Here is a 20768-nt window from a genome sequence, read left to right on the forward strand (position 1 = left end):
CAGTACAATAAAACAACAGGGCATTAACCAGGACCAAGCGCCACTCAGAGGCAAGTACAGCTTCAAGGGCCCTCAGAGTAAGGTTCTGGGCCTCAGGCAGCCTCCGCTAGAATCCCCTAGTCCCCATTCCTGGTGGGCGGGGCTCCATTGACACCTTTCCCGGCCGCGCCTACGGGGAGGAGGCGGGGCCTGGAACTCCGGAGAGCCAATGTGGACGGCCGTGGTCACGCGCCGCCGCCGAGCAGGCCAATGGGCGCCGGGGGGCGTGTCCAGGGCCTCGGACTCAGGGCGTTTATAACTACTTGGAATGCTGTGCTTTACTGCGCGCTGTGGTACTGCTGTGGCTCCCCGTCCGGGTGCGGGACCTGTGCCCAGCGCTTCAGCCCTCCCGGCACAGCCTATTGATTCCCCTGCCGCCCTCGCTCACCTCCTGCTCGCCATGGAGTCGCTGGTTTTCGCGCGGCGCTCCGGCCCCACTCCCTCGGCCGCAGAGCTCACCCGGCCGCTGGCGGAAGGGCTGATCAAGTCGCCCAAGCCCCTGATGAAGAAGCAGGCGGTGAAGCGGCACCACCACAAGCACAACCTGCGGCACCGCTACGAGTTCCTGGAGACCCTGGGCAAAGGCACCTACGGGAAGGTGAAGAAGGCGCGGGAGAGCTCGGGGCGCCTGGTGAGTGCGGCTCCCTCTCGCGGCGCGGGGCGGGCTCGGGCTTGGCCGCCGGCGGGGAGCGGAGGAGGGCGGGCGGGGGCTCGCTCGTTGCTCGGCGGAGAGGCCAACGTGATCTTTACCGCGCTGAGCTTGCGTGGCTACCGCGTGTTGTCCCTGGCAGATGTGTCGGTCCGTGATTGCAGGGACAGTGGTCGCAAAGTTGCGAACCCCAGCCAGCAACACCACACTGCTGTGATGATTGTCAAATAAAAGGGAGGCTATGGATAGTTGGCGCGGAAAGACGAATCGTGTCGTGTCCTGGGATAAGATTAGTTGAATTTTGCTGGGAACAGACTGTTCAATAGAGTACAATGGGAAGAGGAAGTAGAAGGCACCCCATCTTAATAGGTATTTGGTAAATATGTGTGTGGTTGAATGAATGGATGAGGTGTGGAGTTCCCCAACTCCAAGAATCTGGCAGCCCAGCGCACTGGAGCTCTGGCACAGCGGGTGGATTTTGACATTTAGGTCCTTTCCAGCTCTAAAATTTAGTTGAAGTTTCATTATGATGAGTTTTTGATTCTGGAAAATGTGAAACCACGTCCACTGTACCAGAGACACCTTTCGGTTTGGGGGCCTTTTCAAGAACACGCCCTGTTACTTTGGTGCGAGTGTAGTAGTTTAGCAATCTGTGTGACCTTGGGCAATTTCCTTCATCTCTGTACTTTGTTTCCCCTTTTGCAGAACTGTAGAAAACACAGCCTGCCTCATAAGCTGCTGTGAGAATTGAATAAGATCGAAATATGAACTATATTGCTCCTGATACATAGAACTTGCAGTGAGAACTTCTGGAAGGCCAGCCCAGAAAGGATGGCAAATTTGTCAAAAGTTAGTTAGCAGTGGTTAACTGGTTCTCAAACTTGAGTTTAAAGTACATAAGAATCACCTGGGATGTTTGTTTAAAATACTTACATTCTCTGGTTCCACACCCAGAGTAGTTAATTCTGAAGGGCTAGGATAGGGCCATATAATGTATATTTTAACCAACCTTTTAGAGCAGGTGGTTTAGGCATTATTATGTTTTGCCAAATCCAGTTGGGTGCTGGTTGTGAGGGTGTGTGTGTGTGTGTGTGTGTATGGTTTGCCCTGTTGGCTACATCAGCAGTTACTTCCCCAGATTGTGTTTGCTTTTGCAGCCAGTAGCTGGTTTGAAATTCAAGAAGTCATTTCACTGGTGAAGGAGAGTGGATGTTGGAGAAAGGGATAGAGTATGGCCCCATCAATAGCACCGAGTATGTTTTTCCTGCTATTGCCTGGCACAGTCCCCAGTTGCCTGCTGCCAGGTTACAGCTATTGGGCAATCATGTACTTCCTGGCTTGCCTTTTCTTTCTCTTTCTACAAAGTCTGAAGGCCTGGTGAAGCTCCAGGCTTGAAGCTGTTGGACCCAGGCTTTTTCAGGGGCTTAGCTGGAAAATAACTGCTGGTGGCTTGTGCTTCATGCCTCTTAGGGGTGGGGAGACTGGGTCGTGGGGACTGGGGTGGCCCAGAAACTGAAAACCTGAGATTGAAGTTCAGAGATCCCATCAGGCTCTTGACCCAGGTCACTGTGGGGTGTGTGTGTGGGTGTGTGTGTGGGTGTGTGTGTGGACATGCGTGAGAGAGAGAGAGTAAGAGAGAGATCTCATTTGATTCCAGAATGAGATAAACTAGCTTTCAGTTTTCAAACCTCAGTGGATTTAGACAGGGATTCCAGCTCTTATTACATCAGAAGATACTCCCTGGCCTCATGCCTCTTGCTCTATGTAGGAAGCCAAGATCAGTAGGCATGGGACCTGCTGTGAACCTCCCTGATCCATAGACCACCCAGTTCTGCAGCTGGGAACTTGCTCAGGGTCTCCTTCCTTCTTGGAGAGCGGCTGCCTGCTGTGCTAATGGTTTCTCAGTTCTGGAGCATTGCCTCTTCCCCACCCCACCCCACCCCTGCCTCTTGACTGTCCTCCGTGAATCGAGAGAGCCCTAGTATCTCAGGATACTTCAGTGGGGGAGAGGGGTGTGGGAGCTTGCCCAAGACCTCCCCCAGAATGAATTGAGATTTTTGATGGGAGCTAGATTCAGAGGAAAGCCTGCTGGGTGACTTCTATCCCAATTTTCTCTCCACCTTTCTAGCATGCTTCCCGCTCCCAACCTGCCTAGATAGGATTTTCGGGGCCAGATGGGATTGGCAGAGGGGAAGGGCAGGTGGGCGGAACTAATGGAACTAACTAGGAGGGCATCAAAGGAAAAACAAATATTTGCTCTGGCTCTTCAGTACATTCCTGATATCCAAATGACATTTCCTCCTGGGACTCTCCCAGCTCCCCTGGCCACCCCTCCCCCTAAAGAGAAAAACACATGCTGGGGTCTCTGAAATGGAGTCCACCAAAGCCTTTGGATGATCTGCATGGAAGTCTTACCTTCAAGGTGCACCATGAAGGGCATGAGTCCAAGTGGATGGTGCTCTGGAGCGAGAGTGCTTCTGTCTTTTTCATGTGTTGGAGTGCAGTGCAGGATTTGAAAATGCTTGAAAATGACTGAGGTGGTCTGATTCCTTCACTGACAGAGTAGCTGAGGCCCGCAGAGGGGAAGTGACTTATCCTGTAGCTGGTGAGTGGCATGCCTGCAACTTGGTCTCCTGGATGACCAAGTACTGAGTCCTAGACTGGGAGTTGGCCTTGAGATGAGCCCGGGCTTGCTTCAGTGTGCTTTGTTATTCCAAAAGTTAGCTCCCGCTGCCTTTCCCAGCGCTCCAGGCTGTGCTTCAGGTGGGAAGAGTCACTGGGAACCAACCCCCACCCTCACGTACAATGACTGTGTTGAAGGATTCAGGGTGGGTGAACTATACTGTATTCCTGGGTTTCAAACCTTGTTGGGGATGCTGCCTAGCTGAGAGTCAAGGCTGCGAGCATCCAAATCGTGGCTCCATTGCTTACCAGCTGTGCAACCTCTCTGTACCTCAGTTTCCTTATCTGTAAAGTGGGGGTGATGATCATTCCTATCTAGTGGGATTCTCTTAGGATTAAGTAAGACAGCATATGTAAAGTGCATAGCACAGTATCTGACACACACAGTGTTGTTATCCCAGCAGGGCTGGCTTTGATGAAGTCCTGCCCTTCCCTTTCCTGGGAAATCCCTGTGTCCTGGAGGTCTGTCCTACCCTAAGAAAGAGTAAGGATTGTGCTGGGCTTCCCTAAGCCAAACCACTTTGGTTGCTGCTTTGTTCAAAGTCCTCGTTTCTCCTTCGGCCCCAGCTCCAGAGGACTCCTGCCTGGCTGGCTGCCAAGGGCTTGCTTGGCGGGACACTGCCCTCCCTGCTCCCTCTGCACCTGCCCGCTCAGTAGCAGGGAGGGAGGCTGCAGGCCACTCTTGTCCTTGAGCCCCAGCCAAACCACACAAGAAGGCTGGGCAGGGAAGCTCTTTGCCCAGCAACCTGGTAGAGGGGGCTGGAGGATGGCAAGGAGGGGGCAGCACAGTATGGGGAGGTGGCTCAGGCTCCCTTTGGAGCCTATTCCTGATCCCTGCCTAGCTCTCTGGCTGGTGTGGTGGGATGGTAAGCCACCCCTAGGCCCATCCCCACTCTGCCCAGCCTGGGCCAGCCCAGCCCAGCCTCTCCTCTGTTATCTAAATGGGTCATCCTCCAGCTCCTTGCCCTGCCTCCCAGACAGCAGCTGCTCCACTAAACACCAGAGAGGAATCAGGGATCTTGGCTCCAGCTCCAGGTGATAACTGTGACCAGAGATGCCCAGCTTGCACCTTCTCTCCCTCCACCTGGAACCAGCATCTCTGGATCTTCTTTTCCTAAGACCTTTCTACCATCCTCTCCTGAATCCAGATCATTCCTGATCTGAGTCCCTGGGAGGGAGGCAGTGTTTACCAATTGAGCCACAGCACCTACCTCTCCAGGGTGTTGATAAAGGAGTGGGCATATTTGTATGTCTGTAAGTGGGATGGGGTGGCTGGGCGATACTGCACAGCCTGGCCTAGGGCAAGATATAGGGCATTCCCTTCTCCAGGGATGGGAGGCAGGCAGGGAATCTCCATGGCTGAGATGGAAGCTTCTCCAGGCACCATCTTTCCATCTTCAATCCTGATTGTGTCTTGATGGGTTGTGGAACCTTGAAAAATTCAGTGCGCCTTTCTGGGCTTCAGTGTGTGCTGTTTGCAAACTAGGACGAGGAATTAACCCTGCTGCCTTTTCCAATATTCAGGACCGCAGGGCAAGAAAACCACTGGGGCAGAATCAGAAATTACGCTCAAGCAGGCTACTGTGGCTGTAGTATGGGGCTCCTTATAATAATCCTTGGCTAGCACCTTCCTGGCATAGTAGCAGGTGGCCTGTTTCTGAAGAAGTTCGGCATAGAATTCTAGAGTTTGGAAGGGTGCGTAGAGATCCTGATGTGCAGATTCGTGAATGTCTCTTTCTGGTCTTTGCTCAAACCTTTCTTTCTGCCTGGAATGCCCCTGTTGTCCCTCCGTAGCCCACCTCCCTTGGCTTAGCAAACCTCACTCATCCTTCAAAATCCAAAGCAGTTTTCTCCCGGAGGTGGTTTTCCCTGCTCCTCCTATAGGCAAAGGAAGTTCTTTCCAGTGCTCTTGGAGCCTCTCTGCGGGCAGGGACATCAACTGCCCCATTTATCACAATAGAATGGAGTTTATTTAATTGTTAGTCCTCCCACTGGACTGTGGGATTGTCCAATTTTTATCTGAATCCCTAACACCTATCACAGTGCCAGCCAGGCACATAGTAGGCACTCAGCAGATGATTGAAGAATAAATATCCTTTCATTTTTCAGATGAAGACATGAAAACCAGCCAGATGAGTTAACCAGACTTATTGTCTGGTCAAGTGACTTAAGAGTTGCATAGCTCGATAGGGACAAATAAGGACTAGATACCTGGGCTCTTGATGCCCTCTCCACTAACCAGATATTCAAGTTGACGTTATTATCATTGAATCTGGTTTTCCTTCCCCTTCTGAGTAGGGTGGCCATATAATGTACTGTCTAAACTTGGATACTTTGGAGAGTAAAAGGAGCAATGTTAGTAATTAGACCAGGACTATCTCAGGCATGTGGCCTTCCTGCCTCTGGGTGATTGGTTCAGCAATTGTTACCCTCTTTCCTTGGTTTTGGTCGTCTTATTTTTATTTTTATTTTTATTTTTATTTTAAGATAGAGTCTCACTCTGTCACCCAGGCTGGAGTGCAGTGGTGCAATCTCAGCTCACTGCAACTTCCGCCCCCCCGGGTTCAAGCAATTCTCGTGCCTCAGCCACCGAGTAGCTGAGATTACAGCAATGCATCACCAGGCCCAGCTAATTTTTGTATTTTTAGTAGAGATAGGGTTTCACCATATTGGCCACGCTGGTCTCGAACTTCTGGCCTCAAGTGATTTGCCCGCCTCAGTCTCCCAAAGTGCTGAGATTATAGACATGAGCCACTGCGCCCAGCCTAATCAACGTATTTTTATTCTAGAGAATATTGCCCGGCTATCTTGCAGATGAGAACAAAGGTCCGGAAAAATTAGTCCTTATAACCAAGTGAACTCCACCCGTGACTAGGAAGAAGAGGAGAAAATCTTATCTGAGCACTGCTCCCATCAGTCAAAGATCAGCAGCCCAGTGACTTAACTAGTAAATATTTGTGATTTATGTTCACCAGTAACAACTGTTGGACGCTTTCTGTATGCTGAGCTCTGTCCAGGCCTGAGCGGTTGCTGTAATTTACTTTGACAGGCCAGCCAACAGATAGCTAGAGCCCTCTCCTGTGGGGCCAGGATAGGCTGGAGAGTAGTGGCCCAACCACACCAGGGCAGTGATGCATGGCTCTTCTTGTCTGCCACCTGCTTGGGGACTGATGGAGGCCTGATGACATAACTTGTTTGCTTCCTGGAAAGTGCCAGCCGTACTGTGATCTGCTGGGACCTAATATGGATACCTGGTGGGTCCCTAAGCTACCCCCTGATACCAGAGCACAAACTTGCAGGAGGCTGGAACTGTTCAATGAGGATTAACAATTCTGATGTAGAAACATGGACTTCTGGAGTTGAAAGAGATGGATCTTGGGGTTCAACTTATGCACCCTCCCCTATGCAGAGACTCCTCCCAGCCCCGCTAAGACCCCTTTCTCCCTTTTTTGGAACCTCATTTATTTTAGGCCTTGTCATCTTTAGAGTTCTGCCCCCTAAGCCTGTGATGATTTAGTTCACTATTGTCTCTGCGAGTACACAACTGAACATCCAAGATGTGCCTATGCGTACATCTTAAGTTCTGAAATAGTTTTGATTATCTAGATATGGGATTTGTGTTTCTATATGATTGATCGTTTTCTCTTTATGGACCTTTATCTCCGAAGAGCTCATAGAACTTTATCCATTGTTTTATTTTAAACAAAGAATTTTAGTGAGAAAATAACTCGTCCATAAAATCTCCCCTTCAGGGAGAGGAAAAAGGGTATGGAGGCGAGAGGTGTGTGGGAATGAGCCAAGTTGTATCCAGGAAAGAGAGGTGCCTCCTAGTTGAAGGAGAATTCAAGCCCTTTCTACGCCTACCCTGGCCCCCTGCCCAATTCCAAGCCCAGGTTTTTGTTTTTGTTTTTTTGTTTAGCTCACTAGGGACAGATGTATGGTTTGGAGCAGAAGGGGGATAACCCCATCGCATCCCCTGCAGCTGCAGCATGGGCCTCTCCAGCATCCTGGGGAGGAGGCTCCATGGTGACCATCCCTCCCACCTGCCATTGTCCTCCCTGCCTTGCTCAGGGAGGGCCTGAGAGCAGGGCCTCCCCTCTTTCAAGGATGAAGCTAGGGGGGAGGAGCAGGGCGGAGGGCACGCCATCCCTGGCCCGTTGCCGGGGTGACCGGGCCAGGGCATTGTGAGCAGCTCCTCTTACGGGATTAGGGCTGTTCCGCATTCTTGTCCGATGGAGAACACAGGCCGGCAGGGCCTGCTGCCCCTGCAAGCCAGAAGCCATTGTCTGCCTCCAGAGCCCTGTGAAAGGGTGGATTAGAGGCTCCTCCCATCGAGCAGGGGTTTTCTTTTTTCTGTCTCCCTTTGAATCTTGAGGGGAGGCAAACCCTCCTGGGAAATTGAACGAGGAGCTGTTCACCACAGTCTAGGTCTTCAGATTTCTCACAACTTGCCTATCTCCCATAAGAGGAAGACTCGTATTTACCATTTGCGTCCTTGGGCAGCACTTGCCAGGAACTGGCTGGCCCTATGACACCCCACCCCCACCCTGCTCCCGCCCAGCCCTGCAGCCTCTGAGGGCCCCGTGGCATCTCTACAGCTCATTTCATAGACTCAGAGCAGGAAAGCCCCTCAGATCTCTTAGTTCAACCTGTTAGTTTCACAGAAAAAAAAAAAAAAAGCCCGGGGCTCTTGAGAAGGGGTGGGACTCGCCCAGGGGGACAGTGACAGACTCCCCAGGCAGCGTCTCTCCCCAACTCTGCGCCTCAGGCCCTGCTCCCTGGTGTTTTCTGGGGTTTTCTCCAGGAGCTGCTGCTGAGGAGGGTGGAGCAGAGAGGGACCGAGACCCTCGTTGGCTCAGAGCTTTGCTAGCTGCACCTCAGTAGCCCTCTTTCCATTTCCTCCTGCCTCACTCCACCCTTCCGGAGCCCACCACACATACTGTCCAGAAGGCTTAGTCCTCCTGTGGTGTTTTTCTCTTGCTGGACTAAGGTAGCAAGCCCTGAGATAACAAGCCACTGTTGAGTTGTTTGTTTCTTGTCAGGGGAGGAACATTTCTTGTCTGAACTGAATAGACTGGTGTTTGGGGGCTTTTTTTTTTTTTTTTTTCATAATTTTGGGACCAATTTTTAAAAACGTGGTAAAACATACATAAGATAAAAGTTACCATTTTAAGTGTACTGGTAGTGTTAAATTTAACGTTGTTGTAAACCAATCTCCAGAATTCTTTTCATCTTACAAAACCGAAACTATACACATTAAACAACACCTCCCCATTTCCCCTCCCCCAGTTCCTGGTAACCACCGTTCTATTAATATTTTCTGTCCCTATGAATTTGCCTATTCCTGGTACCTCATTTAAGTGGGATCATACAATATTGATCCTTTGGTGACTGGCTTATTTCACTTAGCATAATATTTTCAAGGATCATCCATGTTATAGCATGTGTCAGAATTTCATTCCTTTTTGTGGTTGAATAATATTCTATTCCATCCTATGGACATACCACATGTAATTTATGCCTACATTTCTTTTTTTATTTTTTATTTTTTTTGAGACAGGGTCTCACTCTGTTGCCCAGGCTGGAGTCCAGTGGTACATTCATGGCTCACTGCAACCTCTGCCTCCTGGGCTCAAGCAATTCTCCTACCTCAGCACGCGCCTATAGTGGGACTACAGGCATGTGCCACCATACCTGGCTAGATTTTGTATTTTTTGTACAGACAGGGTTTCGCCATGTTGCCCAGGCTGGTTGTGAACTCCTGGCCTCAAGTGATCCTCCTGACTTGGCTTCCCAAAGTGCTTGGATTACAGGCTTGAGCTACTGCACCCAGACCTATCTCTACTTTTCTTGATGGACATTTGGGTTGTTTCCACTTTGTGGCTAGGGACTGATTGCTTATAGCAAGTTACAGTACTGGGGCAGAAAAAGCACCAAACTGAGAATCAGATGGCCAACAGTCTAATCCAGTTGTGCCAGTTAGTGACCGTATGACTGAGCACATCATCTAACCTCTCTGGGTCCTAGTTTATTCGCCTGTAAAGGGTATTGATGATGCTTTTTGTGCCCACCTCCCAAGGCTGTCATGAGGGCCAGTTCATTTACTAATGCACCAAGGAGTTGTTCTGTGCCTACCGTGCATCAGGCAGTGTGCTCAGTGTTAAGAATTCAGTGGTGAGCAAAACTGGCTGGTCCTTGCGCATGGTGCAGATTGGCACATTTGCTTTACAATTCATAAAGCATCAGCCTTGCAAATGCAGGTTTTTACCTTCCTGGGCTATCTGTAGACTATGAATAAGGAGGTGACTGGTCCATATTGCTTCCTGCTGCATGGACCATGTGCACTCAGCTCAGATGAGATCTTTTTCTAGAGAAAGTGCTCTCCAGCCTCTCTGCCACCTACCCTGGTGAAGGATGGAGTGGCTTCTCTGGGTGTTCTCTGTGGCCTTTATAGCAGCTACAGGCAAACCACCAGGACCAGGGCCCCCAGAGTGTCCTCTGCCAAACCTTTTCCTGCCAAACCTTTCTCCTCATTCTCCTGCCTTCTATTCCCAGGTGGCCATCAAGTCAATCCGGAAGGACAAAATCAAAGATGAGCAAGATCTGATGCACATACGTAGGGAGATTGAGATCATGTCATCACTCAACCACCCTCACATCATTGCCATCCATGAAGGTACAGTGGGCACTTAAAGCTGGAAGTTGGGGGTCTATGTGTGTGCATACGTGTGTTCACATGTGTGTGTACATGTGTCAGAAGAAATAACATAAAGAAGTAAAAAAGATACAGGTTCTAGAGGTGGGCAGGAGCTGAATTTGAAACTCAACTGTATGACTTTGCACAGCTCATTGAAGTTAGTCTCTGGGCTTCAGTTCCTCATTTATAAAATGGGGTAATCCCATCTACATCACAGTGTGGTTGCAAAGATCAAACTGTTTATGTCATTGAATGCTCCACTCATGGGAGGTACTCAAGGAATTGCAGGGTTTTTTGTTGTGATTATTCGGTTTTCCCTACTTGAATACTACCTTCCCAACCCAGTGAGCTCCTTAGCAATCTGGGGGAGGCTGAAAGATACCTAGACCTGCACCTGTCCCAGATGTGTGGGTGCTATTCTTCATGCGTCCCAAGAGCCAGATCTCCTAGAGTCTGACCTGGGCTCTGAATCATTCCTGCCACAGGGCTGGCTCCTACCGCTACTTGTCTTTCTTGGCCTCCTCTTCTCTGACATCAGTGCTGATTTCACCACTCCAGCTGCCCTCCTCCCCGTGACCCAGACAACAAAGCGAGCAAGAGAGGGTGACGAAGGAAAGATGGGGAGCCCTCTCCTACACACACCTGTCTGCGTTGAGCCTTTACATAATATCAGTTAGATGGGAAGCAAGGGATAGCAACAGGAGGGAAGAAAGGGAGCCTGTAGCTCTGCCCTTTGTCTGTCTATTCCTGGTGGGGGAAAAATAGAGCAGTCTCTGCTCTTGGGTCGTGGTCATAGAAAGATTAAGGGTAGAGCCACTAACATGGCCCTGTGGCTTGAGCCTGTCCCATGAAGAGCCAGGCAAGTGGCTGAGAAGGTTAATTGTATCTCTGTGTGCTTCCCTCAGGGAAGAGTGGGGAGATGACAAAGTATTGGTTAAGCCAGGCTGAGTGTGGTGATTGGGGTGTGTGTGTGTATGTGTGTTTGTATGTGTGTATGAAATCTGCCTTACACCCATATCTCCAGCTAGGCTGAGTGTGGTGATTGGTGTGTGTGCATGTGCGTGCGTGTGCGTGTGTGTGTGAATTCTGCCTTATATCTCCAGCTGGATCTGGGAACTGAGCGCTGCAGCTCAGGATATGACTTCTTTGGCACCTTCAGATTCAACAGACATGAGAACATCATAGTGACTGTGTGTCCCAAATTCATCCCCTTCCTGCTATAGGCTTCAAGGGATGTGAGGTAGTGGGTGTGCCTCAGTCCTGGGAACTGACCTCTAACCTAGCTGTTCTCCAAAATGTGCCCTGGCTGGCTTTTGACTCCCAATTTTATGGCACAAAGGTTGCATGCACCCTTGCAGAGATGATGAGAGCCATAGGGGTGGAGTCTCAGCCAGGCATCCCCAGGAGGCTGGGCCTCCACAGATAAGGGCCATTTACTCCTGTCCCCCTGGAAAAAAAGACAGTCCTCCTGGCCATGTATCCAATTCCCTGGAAGCTGGGACTCCTCTAGGGAGAAGCCTCTTCACTTCACTCCTTCTCAGAGCCTAGACAATATTAGCTCTGGGGCAGACCAAGCAAGCCAAACTCATAGGACCCGTTTGACACAAAGATACAGTGTCATGGACATACATGTTCTAACACACACCAGGCAGAAGGGCCAGTTTGGTGAACCAGCCACTCCCTACCTAGTCTTCAAGTGGCAAGAGGGCCACTCCTACCCAGAGAGATGAGCCAGCTGGGATGGGGTGGCTGCCGGGGACCCAGCCAGTCAATTAATTACCAAATATGTATTGATTGCTTCTGTGTAGAAGGCCTTATTCATGAGGCCCTGCCCTGGATCCTCTGGATGGAAGTCAGAGATGGTGATGAATATCTCAGCTCTCCGTGGTGCTTTATAGTTCATGATCCACTTTAATATACTTTTATTCCCTCTTCTGATCCTCAAGACAGACATTATTATTGGCCTTATTTTTCAAATGTACGCATGAGGGCATTGATTATAAATATAACTGTGGCCGGGTGCAGTGGCTCACGCCTGTAATCCAAGCACTTTGGGAGGCCAAGGTGGGCAGATCATGCAGTCAGGGGTTCGAGACCAGCCTGGCCAACATGGAGAAACCCCGTCTGTACTAAAAGTACAAAAATTAGCTGGGCATGGTGGCATGCACCTTTAATCCCCACTACTCAAGAGGCTGAGGCAGGAGAATCGCTCGAACCTGGGAGGTGGAGGTTGCAGTGAGTCGAGACCACGCAACTGCACTCCAGCCTGGATGACAGAGCGAGACTCCGTCTCAATAAATCAATAAATCAATATCCAACCATAGGTACCATTTATCGAGTGCTTGTTTATGTGTCAGACCTACACCAGCTTGCTCAGCCAGCCCTGGAACTGCTGCTGACTTTTTATGTTTCTCACCCCAGCCCTGTGAGGTTGCCTTATTATCCTGCTTTTCAAATGAGGAAACTGAAGCACAGTGGTTTAATGACTTGTCCAAGATCACCCAGCAAACCTGCATTCTTACTCATGTCTCTAGAAGACATTTGCCCAACGCCACAAGGTGAAAAAGTACCAGGTTCTTGAACCAAGGAGCCTGGCTTTTCATTCCCATCTAGTGACGTCTCTGGCTTCCTGAAAGGGCAGGGTGATTTTTCAGAATTCCCAAAAGCCTGAACTTCCAAGGAGGCAGAGGGTGAGCCAGTGTCTTTGGCCTTAACTCATGGCTCCTGGAAGATGCTGAGAACTTCCAAGGCCCTTCTTCTGCCCTTATTTGCCACCGTATAGCCCCAATAGCAGATATCCCTGGAGCGGGTCCTGTCTGGTGTGGGGCCCGGGGTGGGGGAGGAGTGAGTCACCCCCAGTGGAGAGCAGTGCACTCTGGGAGGGCCTGACGTTCCTTTCTTTGCTCTGCCCAGTGTTTGAGAACAGCAGCAAGATCGTGATCGTCATGGAGTATGCCAGCCGGGGCGACCTTTATGACTACATCAGCGAGCGGCAGCAGCTCAGTGAGCGCGAGGCTAGGCATTTCTTCCGGCAGATCGTCTCTGCCGTGCACTACTGCCATCAGGTGAGCACCTACCTGCTCCAGCCGTGTTCTCAGCGGGTGGTCGCTGGGGCTCTGGGGCTGTTTTGGACCAGAGAGGTTCCATGACTTATCCAGGATCACACAGGGAGACAGAAATAGAGGCAAAACTAGATTCTGGACTCTCAGGGAAATGCTGGTGTCTCTAACTTTGAGTCCCTTACCCGGGGATAGAAGGGCCTGTGATTTCTTGCAGCCCACACCAATAAAGATGGGCATTCCCAGCCTACCTGTGCTCAAGCCCACTTGGCTCCCTTTGTGTTTACCTCAGTCTCCAGAGTAGGTCCCTCATCACCTTCCGTTCCGTGGTGACCTTCCCCTGACTGCCCCCTCCTTCTTTCAGAATAGAGTTGTCCACCGAGATCTCAAGCTGGAGAACATCCTCTTGGATGCCAATGGAAATATCAAGGTGAGTCCCACTTCTTATTTCTAGAAGCCTCCCTGCCCACCCCAGCTTTTCTGCACTGTCCCCAGCCAAGTAGCTGTAAGCTCTTGGTGGATTCCTGAAGGAGCTGAGCAAGGCTGACCTTCATTGGTACTGGTAGGGACCTCAGCCGTCATCCATTCCAACACCTCATTGTGTGGATGGAGAGCTGGGGCCTCAGCTGAGGGGTGCTTTGCACAAGATCACACAACTAGTGTGTGGCTGAGCCTGGACTAGAACCAAGATCTTCTGACTCCCAGATCAGTGCTCCTTTGATGTCATAAGGGTGACAGGAGTCTAGATCTAAGGTCAGGTTTAATACAACCTTGGGATGGGCCCGGCCTGAGTTCTTCTCCCTGCCCATGTGTGTACACACTTGCATACACACACACATGCATGCTTTAATCTGCTACAATTAGCCAGGCGCGGTGGCTCACGCCTGTAATCCCAGCACTTTGGGAGGCCGAGGCGGGTGGATCACAAGGTCAGGAGATCGAGACCATCCTGGCTAACACGATGAAACCCCGTCTATAGTAAAAATACAAAAAATTAGCCAGGTGTGGTGTCTGGCGCCTGTAGTCCCAGCTACTCGGGAGGCTGAGGCAGGAGAGTGGCGTGAACCTGGGAGGTGGAGCTTGCAGTGAGCCGAGATCGCGCCACTGTACTCCAGCCTGGGCGACAAAGTGAGACTCCATCTCAAAAAAAAAAAAAAAACTGCTACAATTAGATGGCCCTTTGGAAACTTCCCACAGATGAAGGACTCCAGCTCCAGCTTCCTGCTTTCTGCAGCTGCTGGATTTCCATGCTTAAGTAGTTAAATTCAGGCATGGAAAAGTTCATGTTGATGGGATAAACTGAGATCTCAGGGCTGGAGGAAGGACATGGCACCGGGGAGGCTGGCCCCTGCAGGCACCTGGGAAGGTGACGCTGTACTCTGACCCTCTTCAGAATCTTCCTGAACCCAGGCCATAGTCTCTTCCAGTGGCTCCTGACCTGTACCATAAGGTGCCCTGGTACTGAGTTCATTCCCTCTTACCAGTCAATTCCCGGAGCAGGTGGGGCGGTCTTTGATGCTGACCAGAAGGGAGGGAAGCCACAGCCAGTAAACCCACATAATCGGGCACAAACATGGACAGGCATGAACTTTCCTGTCTCTACCAATCATGTGCTTCATTATGGGCTTCAACTGGCAACTGCTTGATAAGAGCCCAATAAAACCATAAACAAAGGAGCCAGGGTTTCATAAACAGCCCCTCCCCACCCTGAACACACATAACCTCTGATGAGGTGAAGAGGTGGGGAGCACGAGGGCATGGCCTCAGCCTCTTACTGAGGATAGGTGGGAAAGGGTGTCTCCGGGGAATGAGACGATGGGGTCGGGTTCTCAAGCCCTCAATATCAGATGGTTCAGGGAGTCCTGGGCTGTAACCACAGCCCTGACGTTTGTTCTGCCCTCATTATTGCTTCTGAGCTATATTGGGCTGACCCCAGGTTTCTGCCACCAAGTTCTTGCCCAGGTGTGCACACAAGAATAAGCCCTTTGCTAGGAAGGGCAGCTCAAGTCTTATGTGGTTCATTGGTTACAGGGCTTGCTTGTTCCTGAGGGCCATGACATTATCACAAGATGCTGGCTTTCCCCTTCCATCTGGCTGACCCTCCTTTCCATCACTAAACATCCTTAGAACCTCATGCAGGCTCTCAGCTGGGCTAGCAGCTGCAGGAGAGGTGGGGGCAAGGAGGTCGGCATGGGAGTGTACAGTCTGTCTGGAAGGCAGATCTAATGAGCAGGGGCTCCAGGGAGGCATTGGAAACTCTAGGCTTCTAGAAGAAGGAAATGGTAGACTTTCCAAGGGATATGGGCATGAGAGAGCATCTCTGTAGTGGAATGCCATGTGAGCAAAGCGGTCTGGGGAGCAGTGAGGATCCTGAAGCCCCCACATACCTCTGCCTAGATGCTCCTTACTGCCACAGCTCCTCAGGGTTCGTTCTTCCAGGGCCTGAGCTATGCTGACAGTGCTCAGTGTGGAGTGGGGGTCATGGAGACCCTTTCCTCCACTGGAGCCAGGGTTTCCCCAGGGTCCGAAGAGGGGTGGGCCAAGAGCTACAGAAAAACCCAGGCCTTGACATGACCTGTGCCCGTGTTTGATTCAATCCTGCAGATTGCTGACTTCGGCCTCTCCAACCTCTACCATCAAGGCAAGTTCCTGCAGACATTCTGTGGGAGCCCCCTCTATGCCTCGCCGGAGATTGTCAATGGGAAGCCCTACACAGGCCCAGAGGTAGGTGACCACTCTCCCCTGCCGGCCTGCCTCGGGTGTTTACTATGACTTTAGATCCTGGGAGATTAATGGGCTAGTTTTCTCATTATTCACCTTTTCAGAGCACAAAACTGAAGCCTCCCAAAAAGTAGTAACTTGCCCGGTGTCTAGCCACGAGTGGCAAAACTAGAACTAGGCTGGGCGCAGTGGCTCACACCTGAAATCCCAGCACTTTGGGAGGTCCACAAGTGGACCACTTGAGGTTGGGAGTTCAAGACTAGCCTGGCCAACGTGGTGAAACCCCGTCTTTACTAAAAAAAATACAAAAATAATGGGGCTTTATGGCATACACCTGTAATCCCAGTTACTTGGGAGGCTGAGGCAGGAGAATCACTTGAACCTGGGAGGCAGAGTTTGCAGTGAGCCGAGATCATGCCACTGCACTCCAATCTGGGCAACAGAGCAAGACTCCATCTCAAAAAAAATGAAAAAGAAAACAAAACAAAAAAACCCTGGAACTAGAACTTAGGTCTCCTGCCTCCTAGGTTAGTTCTTTGCCTCCTTCACCTTCCTCGTTCCTGGTACCTTTCCCGGCACCCAGTCCAGCCTCCCGAGAGTGACGCAGAGATGGTATCTGTCACAACCACCCCTTCCCCAGCCCAGAAGAGATGACCTGGCTATAGCTCTTGTGCTTGTGGCTGTCCCTCCCAGGGAAAGCGATTGACAACATCTCAGCCCCCTTCTGCAGCATCCCCGTCTTGGCCCCTGGGTAGGAGAGGTGGGTCATCCTCAGGTGTGCTGGCCTCTGAGTTCTCCAGCATGTACCATTTTCTCATCTGGTATGAGCATCCCTGCTGACCTCCCCTGTCTCTCTCAGGTGGACAGCTGGTCCCTGGGTGTTCTCCTCTACATCCTGGTGCATGGCACTATGCCCTTTGACGGGCATGACCATAAGATGCTGGTGAAACAGATCAGCAACGGGGCCTACCGGGAGCCACCTAAACCTTCTGGTGAGTGAGAGGGGTGGGTGTTCTTATCCAGGCCTGGGGTGTCCTTCACTCATTCCTAAGGCAAGAACTACACAGTGGCACTAAAGTCAAAAGGGCAACAGTCCATCATGGCCCATGGTAGGTTAGGGGACCGTCCACCGTATGTCCAATGTCGAGACCTCTGGGGAAGGAGGGGATAGCTTTCTTCCCATAGGGGCATGCTCGATTATATTCGGGAAGTGGTTCCTAAGCTCTCACTTAGATCTCCTTTGCTACAGTTGTCTCATTTCCTATTGCTTTTGTTCTCATCCTCAGAAACCTTTTTGTCCTTGACTATGACTTAGAAGGCAGGAAGAAGGGTGTGAGAGCCCCAGTTTACCCTGAACACAGTCTCTACCCTCAGAGGGTTGAATTGCAATGGAGAGAGAGAGAGGATAGATACCAACATACACACAAGGGCTCATGAAGGGGTCACAGTCCTGAGGGGTCAGAGGACAGAGAGGCAGGAGGAGTCAGTCCAGGAACTGTGGACTGGGGAGCTGTCCTGGGCCAAGGCATGTACAGAGCCGTAGGCTGGAAGGGACGCATCCAACCCAGGAGTAAGCAGTGTCTTAGCTCAAAAGGGGATGAGCTGGGGACAGGGGACAGGGAGTGCCTATTCTGGGAGCTGCCAAACTGAAGCACCTGCCGTTTGTCTTCCAGACGCCTGTGGCCTGATCCGGTGGCTGTTGATGGTGAACCCCACCCGCCGGGCCACCCTGGAGGATGTGGCCAGTCACTGGTGGGTCAACTGGGGCTACGCCTCCCGTGTGGGAGAGCAGGAGGCTCCGCACGAGGGTGGGCACCCTGGCAGTGACTCTGCCCGGGCCTCCATGGCTGACTGGCTCCGGCGTTCCTCCCGCCCCCTCCTGGAGAATGGGGCCAAGGTGTGCAGCTTCTTCAAGCAGCATGCGCCTGGTGGGGGAAGCACCACCCCTGGTCTGGAGCGCCAGCATTCACTCAAGAAGTCCCGCAAGGAGAATGACATGGCCCAGTCTCTCCACGGTGACCCGGCTGATGACACTGCCCCTCGCCCTGGCAAGAGCAACCTCAAGCTGCCGAAGGGCATTCTCAAGAAGAAGGTGTCAGCCTCTGCAGAGGGGGCACAGGGGGACCTTCAGGAGCTCAGCCCGATCCCTGCGAGCCCAGGGCAGGCTCCCCCCCTGCTCCCCAAGAAGGGCATCCTCAAGAAACCCCGACAGCGCGAGTCTGGCTACTACTCCTCTCCCGAGCCCAGTGAATCTGGGGAGCTCTTGGATGCAGGCGACGTGTTTGTGAGCGGGGATCCCAAGGAGCAGAAGCCCCCGCAAGCCTCAGGGCTGCTCCTCCATCGCAAAGGTATCCTCAAACTCAACGGCAAGTTCTCCCGGGCAACCTTGGAGCTCGCGGCCCCCACCACCTTCGGTTCCTTGGATGAACTCGCCCCACCTCGCCCCCTGGCCCGGGCCAGCCGACCCTCAGGGGCTGTGAGCGAGGACAGCATCCTGTCCTCTGAGTCCTTTGAACAGCTGGACTTGCCTGAACGGCTCCCAGAACCCCCGCTGCGGGGCTGTGTGTCTGTGGACAACCTCATGGGGCTTGAGGAGCCCCCCTCTGAGGGCCCTGGAAGCTGCCTGAGGCGCTGGCGGCAGGATCCTTTGGGGGACAGCTGCTTTTCCCTGACGGACTGCCAGGAGGTGACGGCGACCTACCGACAGGCACTGAGGGTCTGCTCAAAGCTCACCTGAGTGGGGCAGGCATTGCCCCAGCCTGGGCAGGCTCTCAGATGCAGCTGGCTGTACCCCAAGGGGAGATGCCTTCTCCCCCACCTCCCAGGACCTGCATCCCCACTCAGAAGGCTGAGACAGTTTGCAGTGGAGCCCTGGACAGGGCTGGATGTGGGAAGTAGGCAAATGAAGTGCGTCAAGGGTTCGGTGTCTGTCTTCAGCCCTGCTGAACCAAGAGGATAATAGAGAAAGAGAGGGGAATGGGAAGGCCCGAGACAGAGTCCACGTTGCCCATTTCTTGTGCATGACAGAGTCCAGGTTGCCTGTTTCTTGTGCACGTGGTGGGGCCACAGAGACCTGGAAAGTGAACTCTCCCAGGGCCCATCTCCTGCATCCCATGAATACTCTGTACACATGGTGCCTTCTAAGGACAGCTCCTTCCCTACTCATTCCCTGCCAAGTGGGGTCAGACCTCTTTACACACACATTCCCATTCCTACCAACCACCAGAACTGGATGGTGGCATCCCTAATGTGCCTGAGGCATCCTGGGAATGGTCTGGAGTAACCCTTCCTTATTTTTATTTTTATTTATTTATTTATTTTTTTGAGACGGAGTTTCGCTCTCGTTGCCCAGGCTGGAGTGCAATGGCGTGATCTTAGCTCACCTCAACCTCCGCCTCCCTGGTTCAAGTGATTCTCCTGCCTCAGCCTCCGTAGTAGCTGGGATTACAGGCACCCGCCACCACGCCCAGCTAATTGTGTATTTTTAGTAGAGACAGGGTTTCTCCATGTTGGTCAGGCTGGTCTCAAACTCCCGACCTCAGGTGATTCACCCGCCTCAGCCTCCCAAAGTGCTGGGATTACAGGTGTGAGCCACCATGCCTGACCTAACCCTTCTTATTTAGCCTGGGAGTAAGAGAACACAATCTCTGTTTCTTCAGTGGTTCTCTTTCCTTTTTCATCCTCCAAACCTGGCCTGAGCCTCCTGGAGTTGCTGCTGTGAATCTGAAAGACTTGAAAAGCCTCCGCCTGCTGTGTGGACTTCATCTCAAGGGGTCCAGGCTCTTCTGGACTCCACCTTGGACCTCAGAGACTCAGAACTTCTGCCTCTAAGCTGCTCTAAAGTCCAGACTATGGATGTGTTCTCTGGGCCTTCAGGACTCTAGAGTGTCCATATTTATTTTTTATGTTCTCAGCTTTGTGTTTTAGGAAAAGTGAATCTTGCTGTTTTCAATAATGTGAATTCTATGTTCTGGGAAAATCCACTATGACATCTAAGTTTTGTGTACAGAGAGACATTTTTGCAACGATTTCCACCTCCTCCCACGGCCCCTCCACACCCTACTCCACACTCTGAGTCTCTCTACCTAATGGTCTCTACCTAATGGACCTTCGTGGCCAAAAAGTACCATTAAAACCAGAAAGGTGATTGGAAGCAGGCCCTGCTGTTCTCTGTGGTGATTGAGGTGGGGAGGGATGGTGCTGAGCAGGTTTTTGAGCCTTCTCCTAATACTGGTTCCCCTAGGCTGCCAGGGATGGGAAGTAGAAAAACTGCCGAATCAAAACAAACGTGAGCTCAGTAGCTCTGGCCTGACCCTAAGCACACAGGTGGGAAGGCCCTGGGCCCAGGGTCCCAGTTGTTCTTCTGGCCTTTGGCACTAAAGTAGAAGTGGATTTGGCAGATTATCCCACCCTGCCCCCACCACCTGCCTCCTCCCACCCCTGCTCCTGTCTGCTAGAGCCCTGCTCCTGCTGGGTAAAGACACCCCCACTGCCTTTATTCTCTCCCTCCTAAGAAATCCCCTTTACTCTGGTGCTGGGCAGCTTCTCCCCTCTCTGTCCTCACTGCCTGACTCCTAGAGAAAGCAAAGAATGCCTGGAATGTCCACCCCCACCATACGCCAACTCCCTCAGCCCCCTGCAGAGCATTCCCCACACGCCTGCTCCATTGAGAAACTCCCAGGCTCCGAGGGCTGGGGATGAAAGGGAGGATGAGGACAAAGTGCCGGCCAGCAGCCGGCTGGCTCTGGCTTCAGGCAGCCTCCCTCCCCTACCCGCGACCCACTCTGGTAGTCACAGGAGGCTTCCAAACATCCCCAGCTCTGGCTCCGGCCCCACAACACACCTGTCCTGCCAGCTGTCGGTGCCTGCCCAGTGGAGCGTTGGACCTCCCCTCCCGCACCTGGAGAGCTGAGCTGGCAAA

General features: G+C 51.9%; 1 protein-coding gene across 1 annotated transcript; it reads left to right on the top strand.

Annotated features, from left to right (window-relative positions):
* The first annotated feature begins 281 nt into the window (after positions 1-281).
* On the top strand, positions 282-20004 carry NUAK2 (NUAK family kinase 2). The gene is made up of 7 exons (XM_009188944.4): positions 282-670; positions 9926-10046; positions 12981-13132; positions 13491-13556; positions 15731-15850; positions 16707-16839; positions 17521-20004. The coding sequence occupies exons 1-7, from the start codon at positions 308-310 to the stop codon at positions 18582-18584; spliced, it is 2019 nt and encodes a 672-aa protein (XP_009187208.3). The 5' UTR covers positions 282-307; the 3' UTR covers positions 18585-20004.
* The last annotated feature ends 764 nt before the right edge of the window (positions 20005-20768 follow it).

The sequence above is a fragment of the Papio anubis genome, chromosome 1 (assembly GCF_008728515.1).
Source record: "Papio anubis isolate 15944 chromosome 1, Panubis1.0, whole genome shotgun sequence".
Lineage (NCBI taxonomy): Eukaryota > Metazoa > Chordata > Mammalia > Primates > Cercopithecidae > Papio > Papio anubis.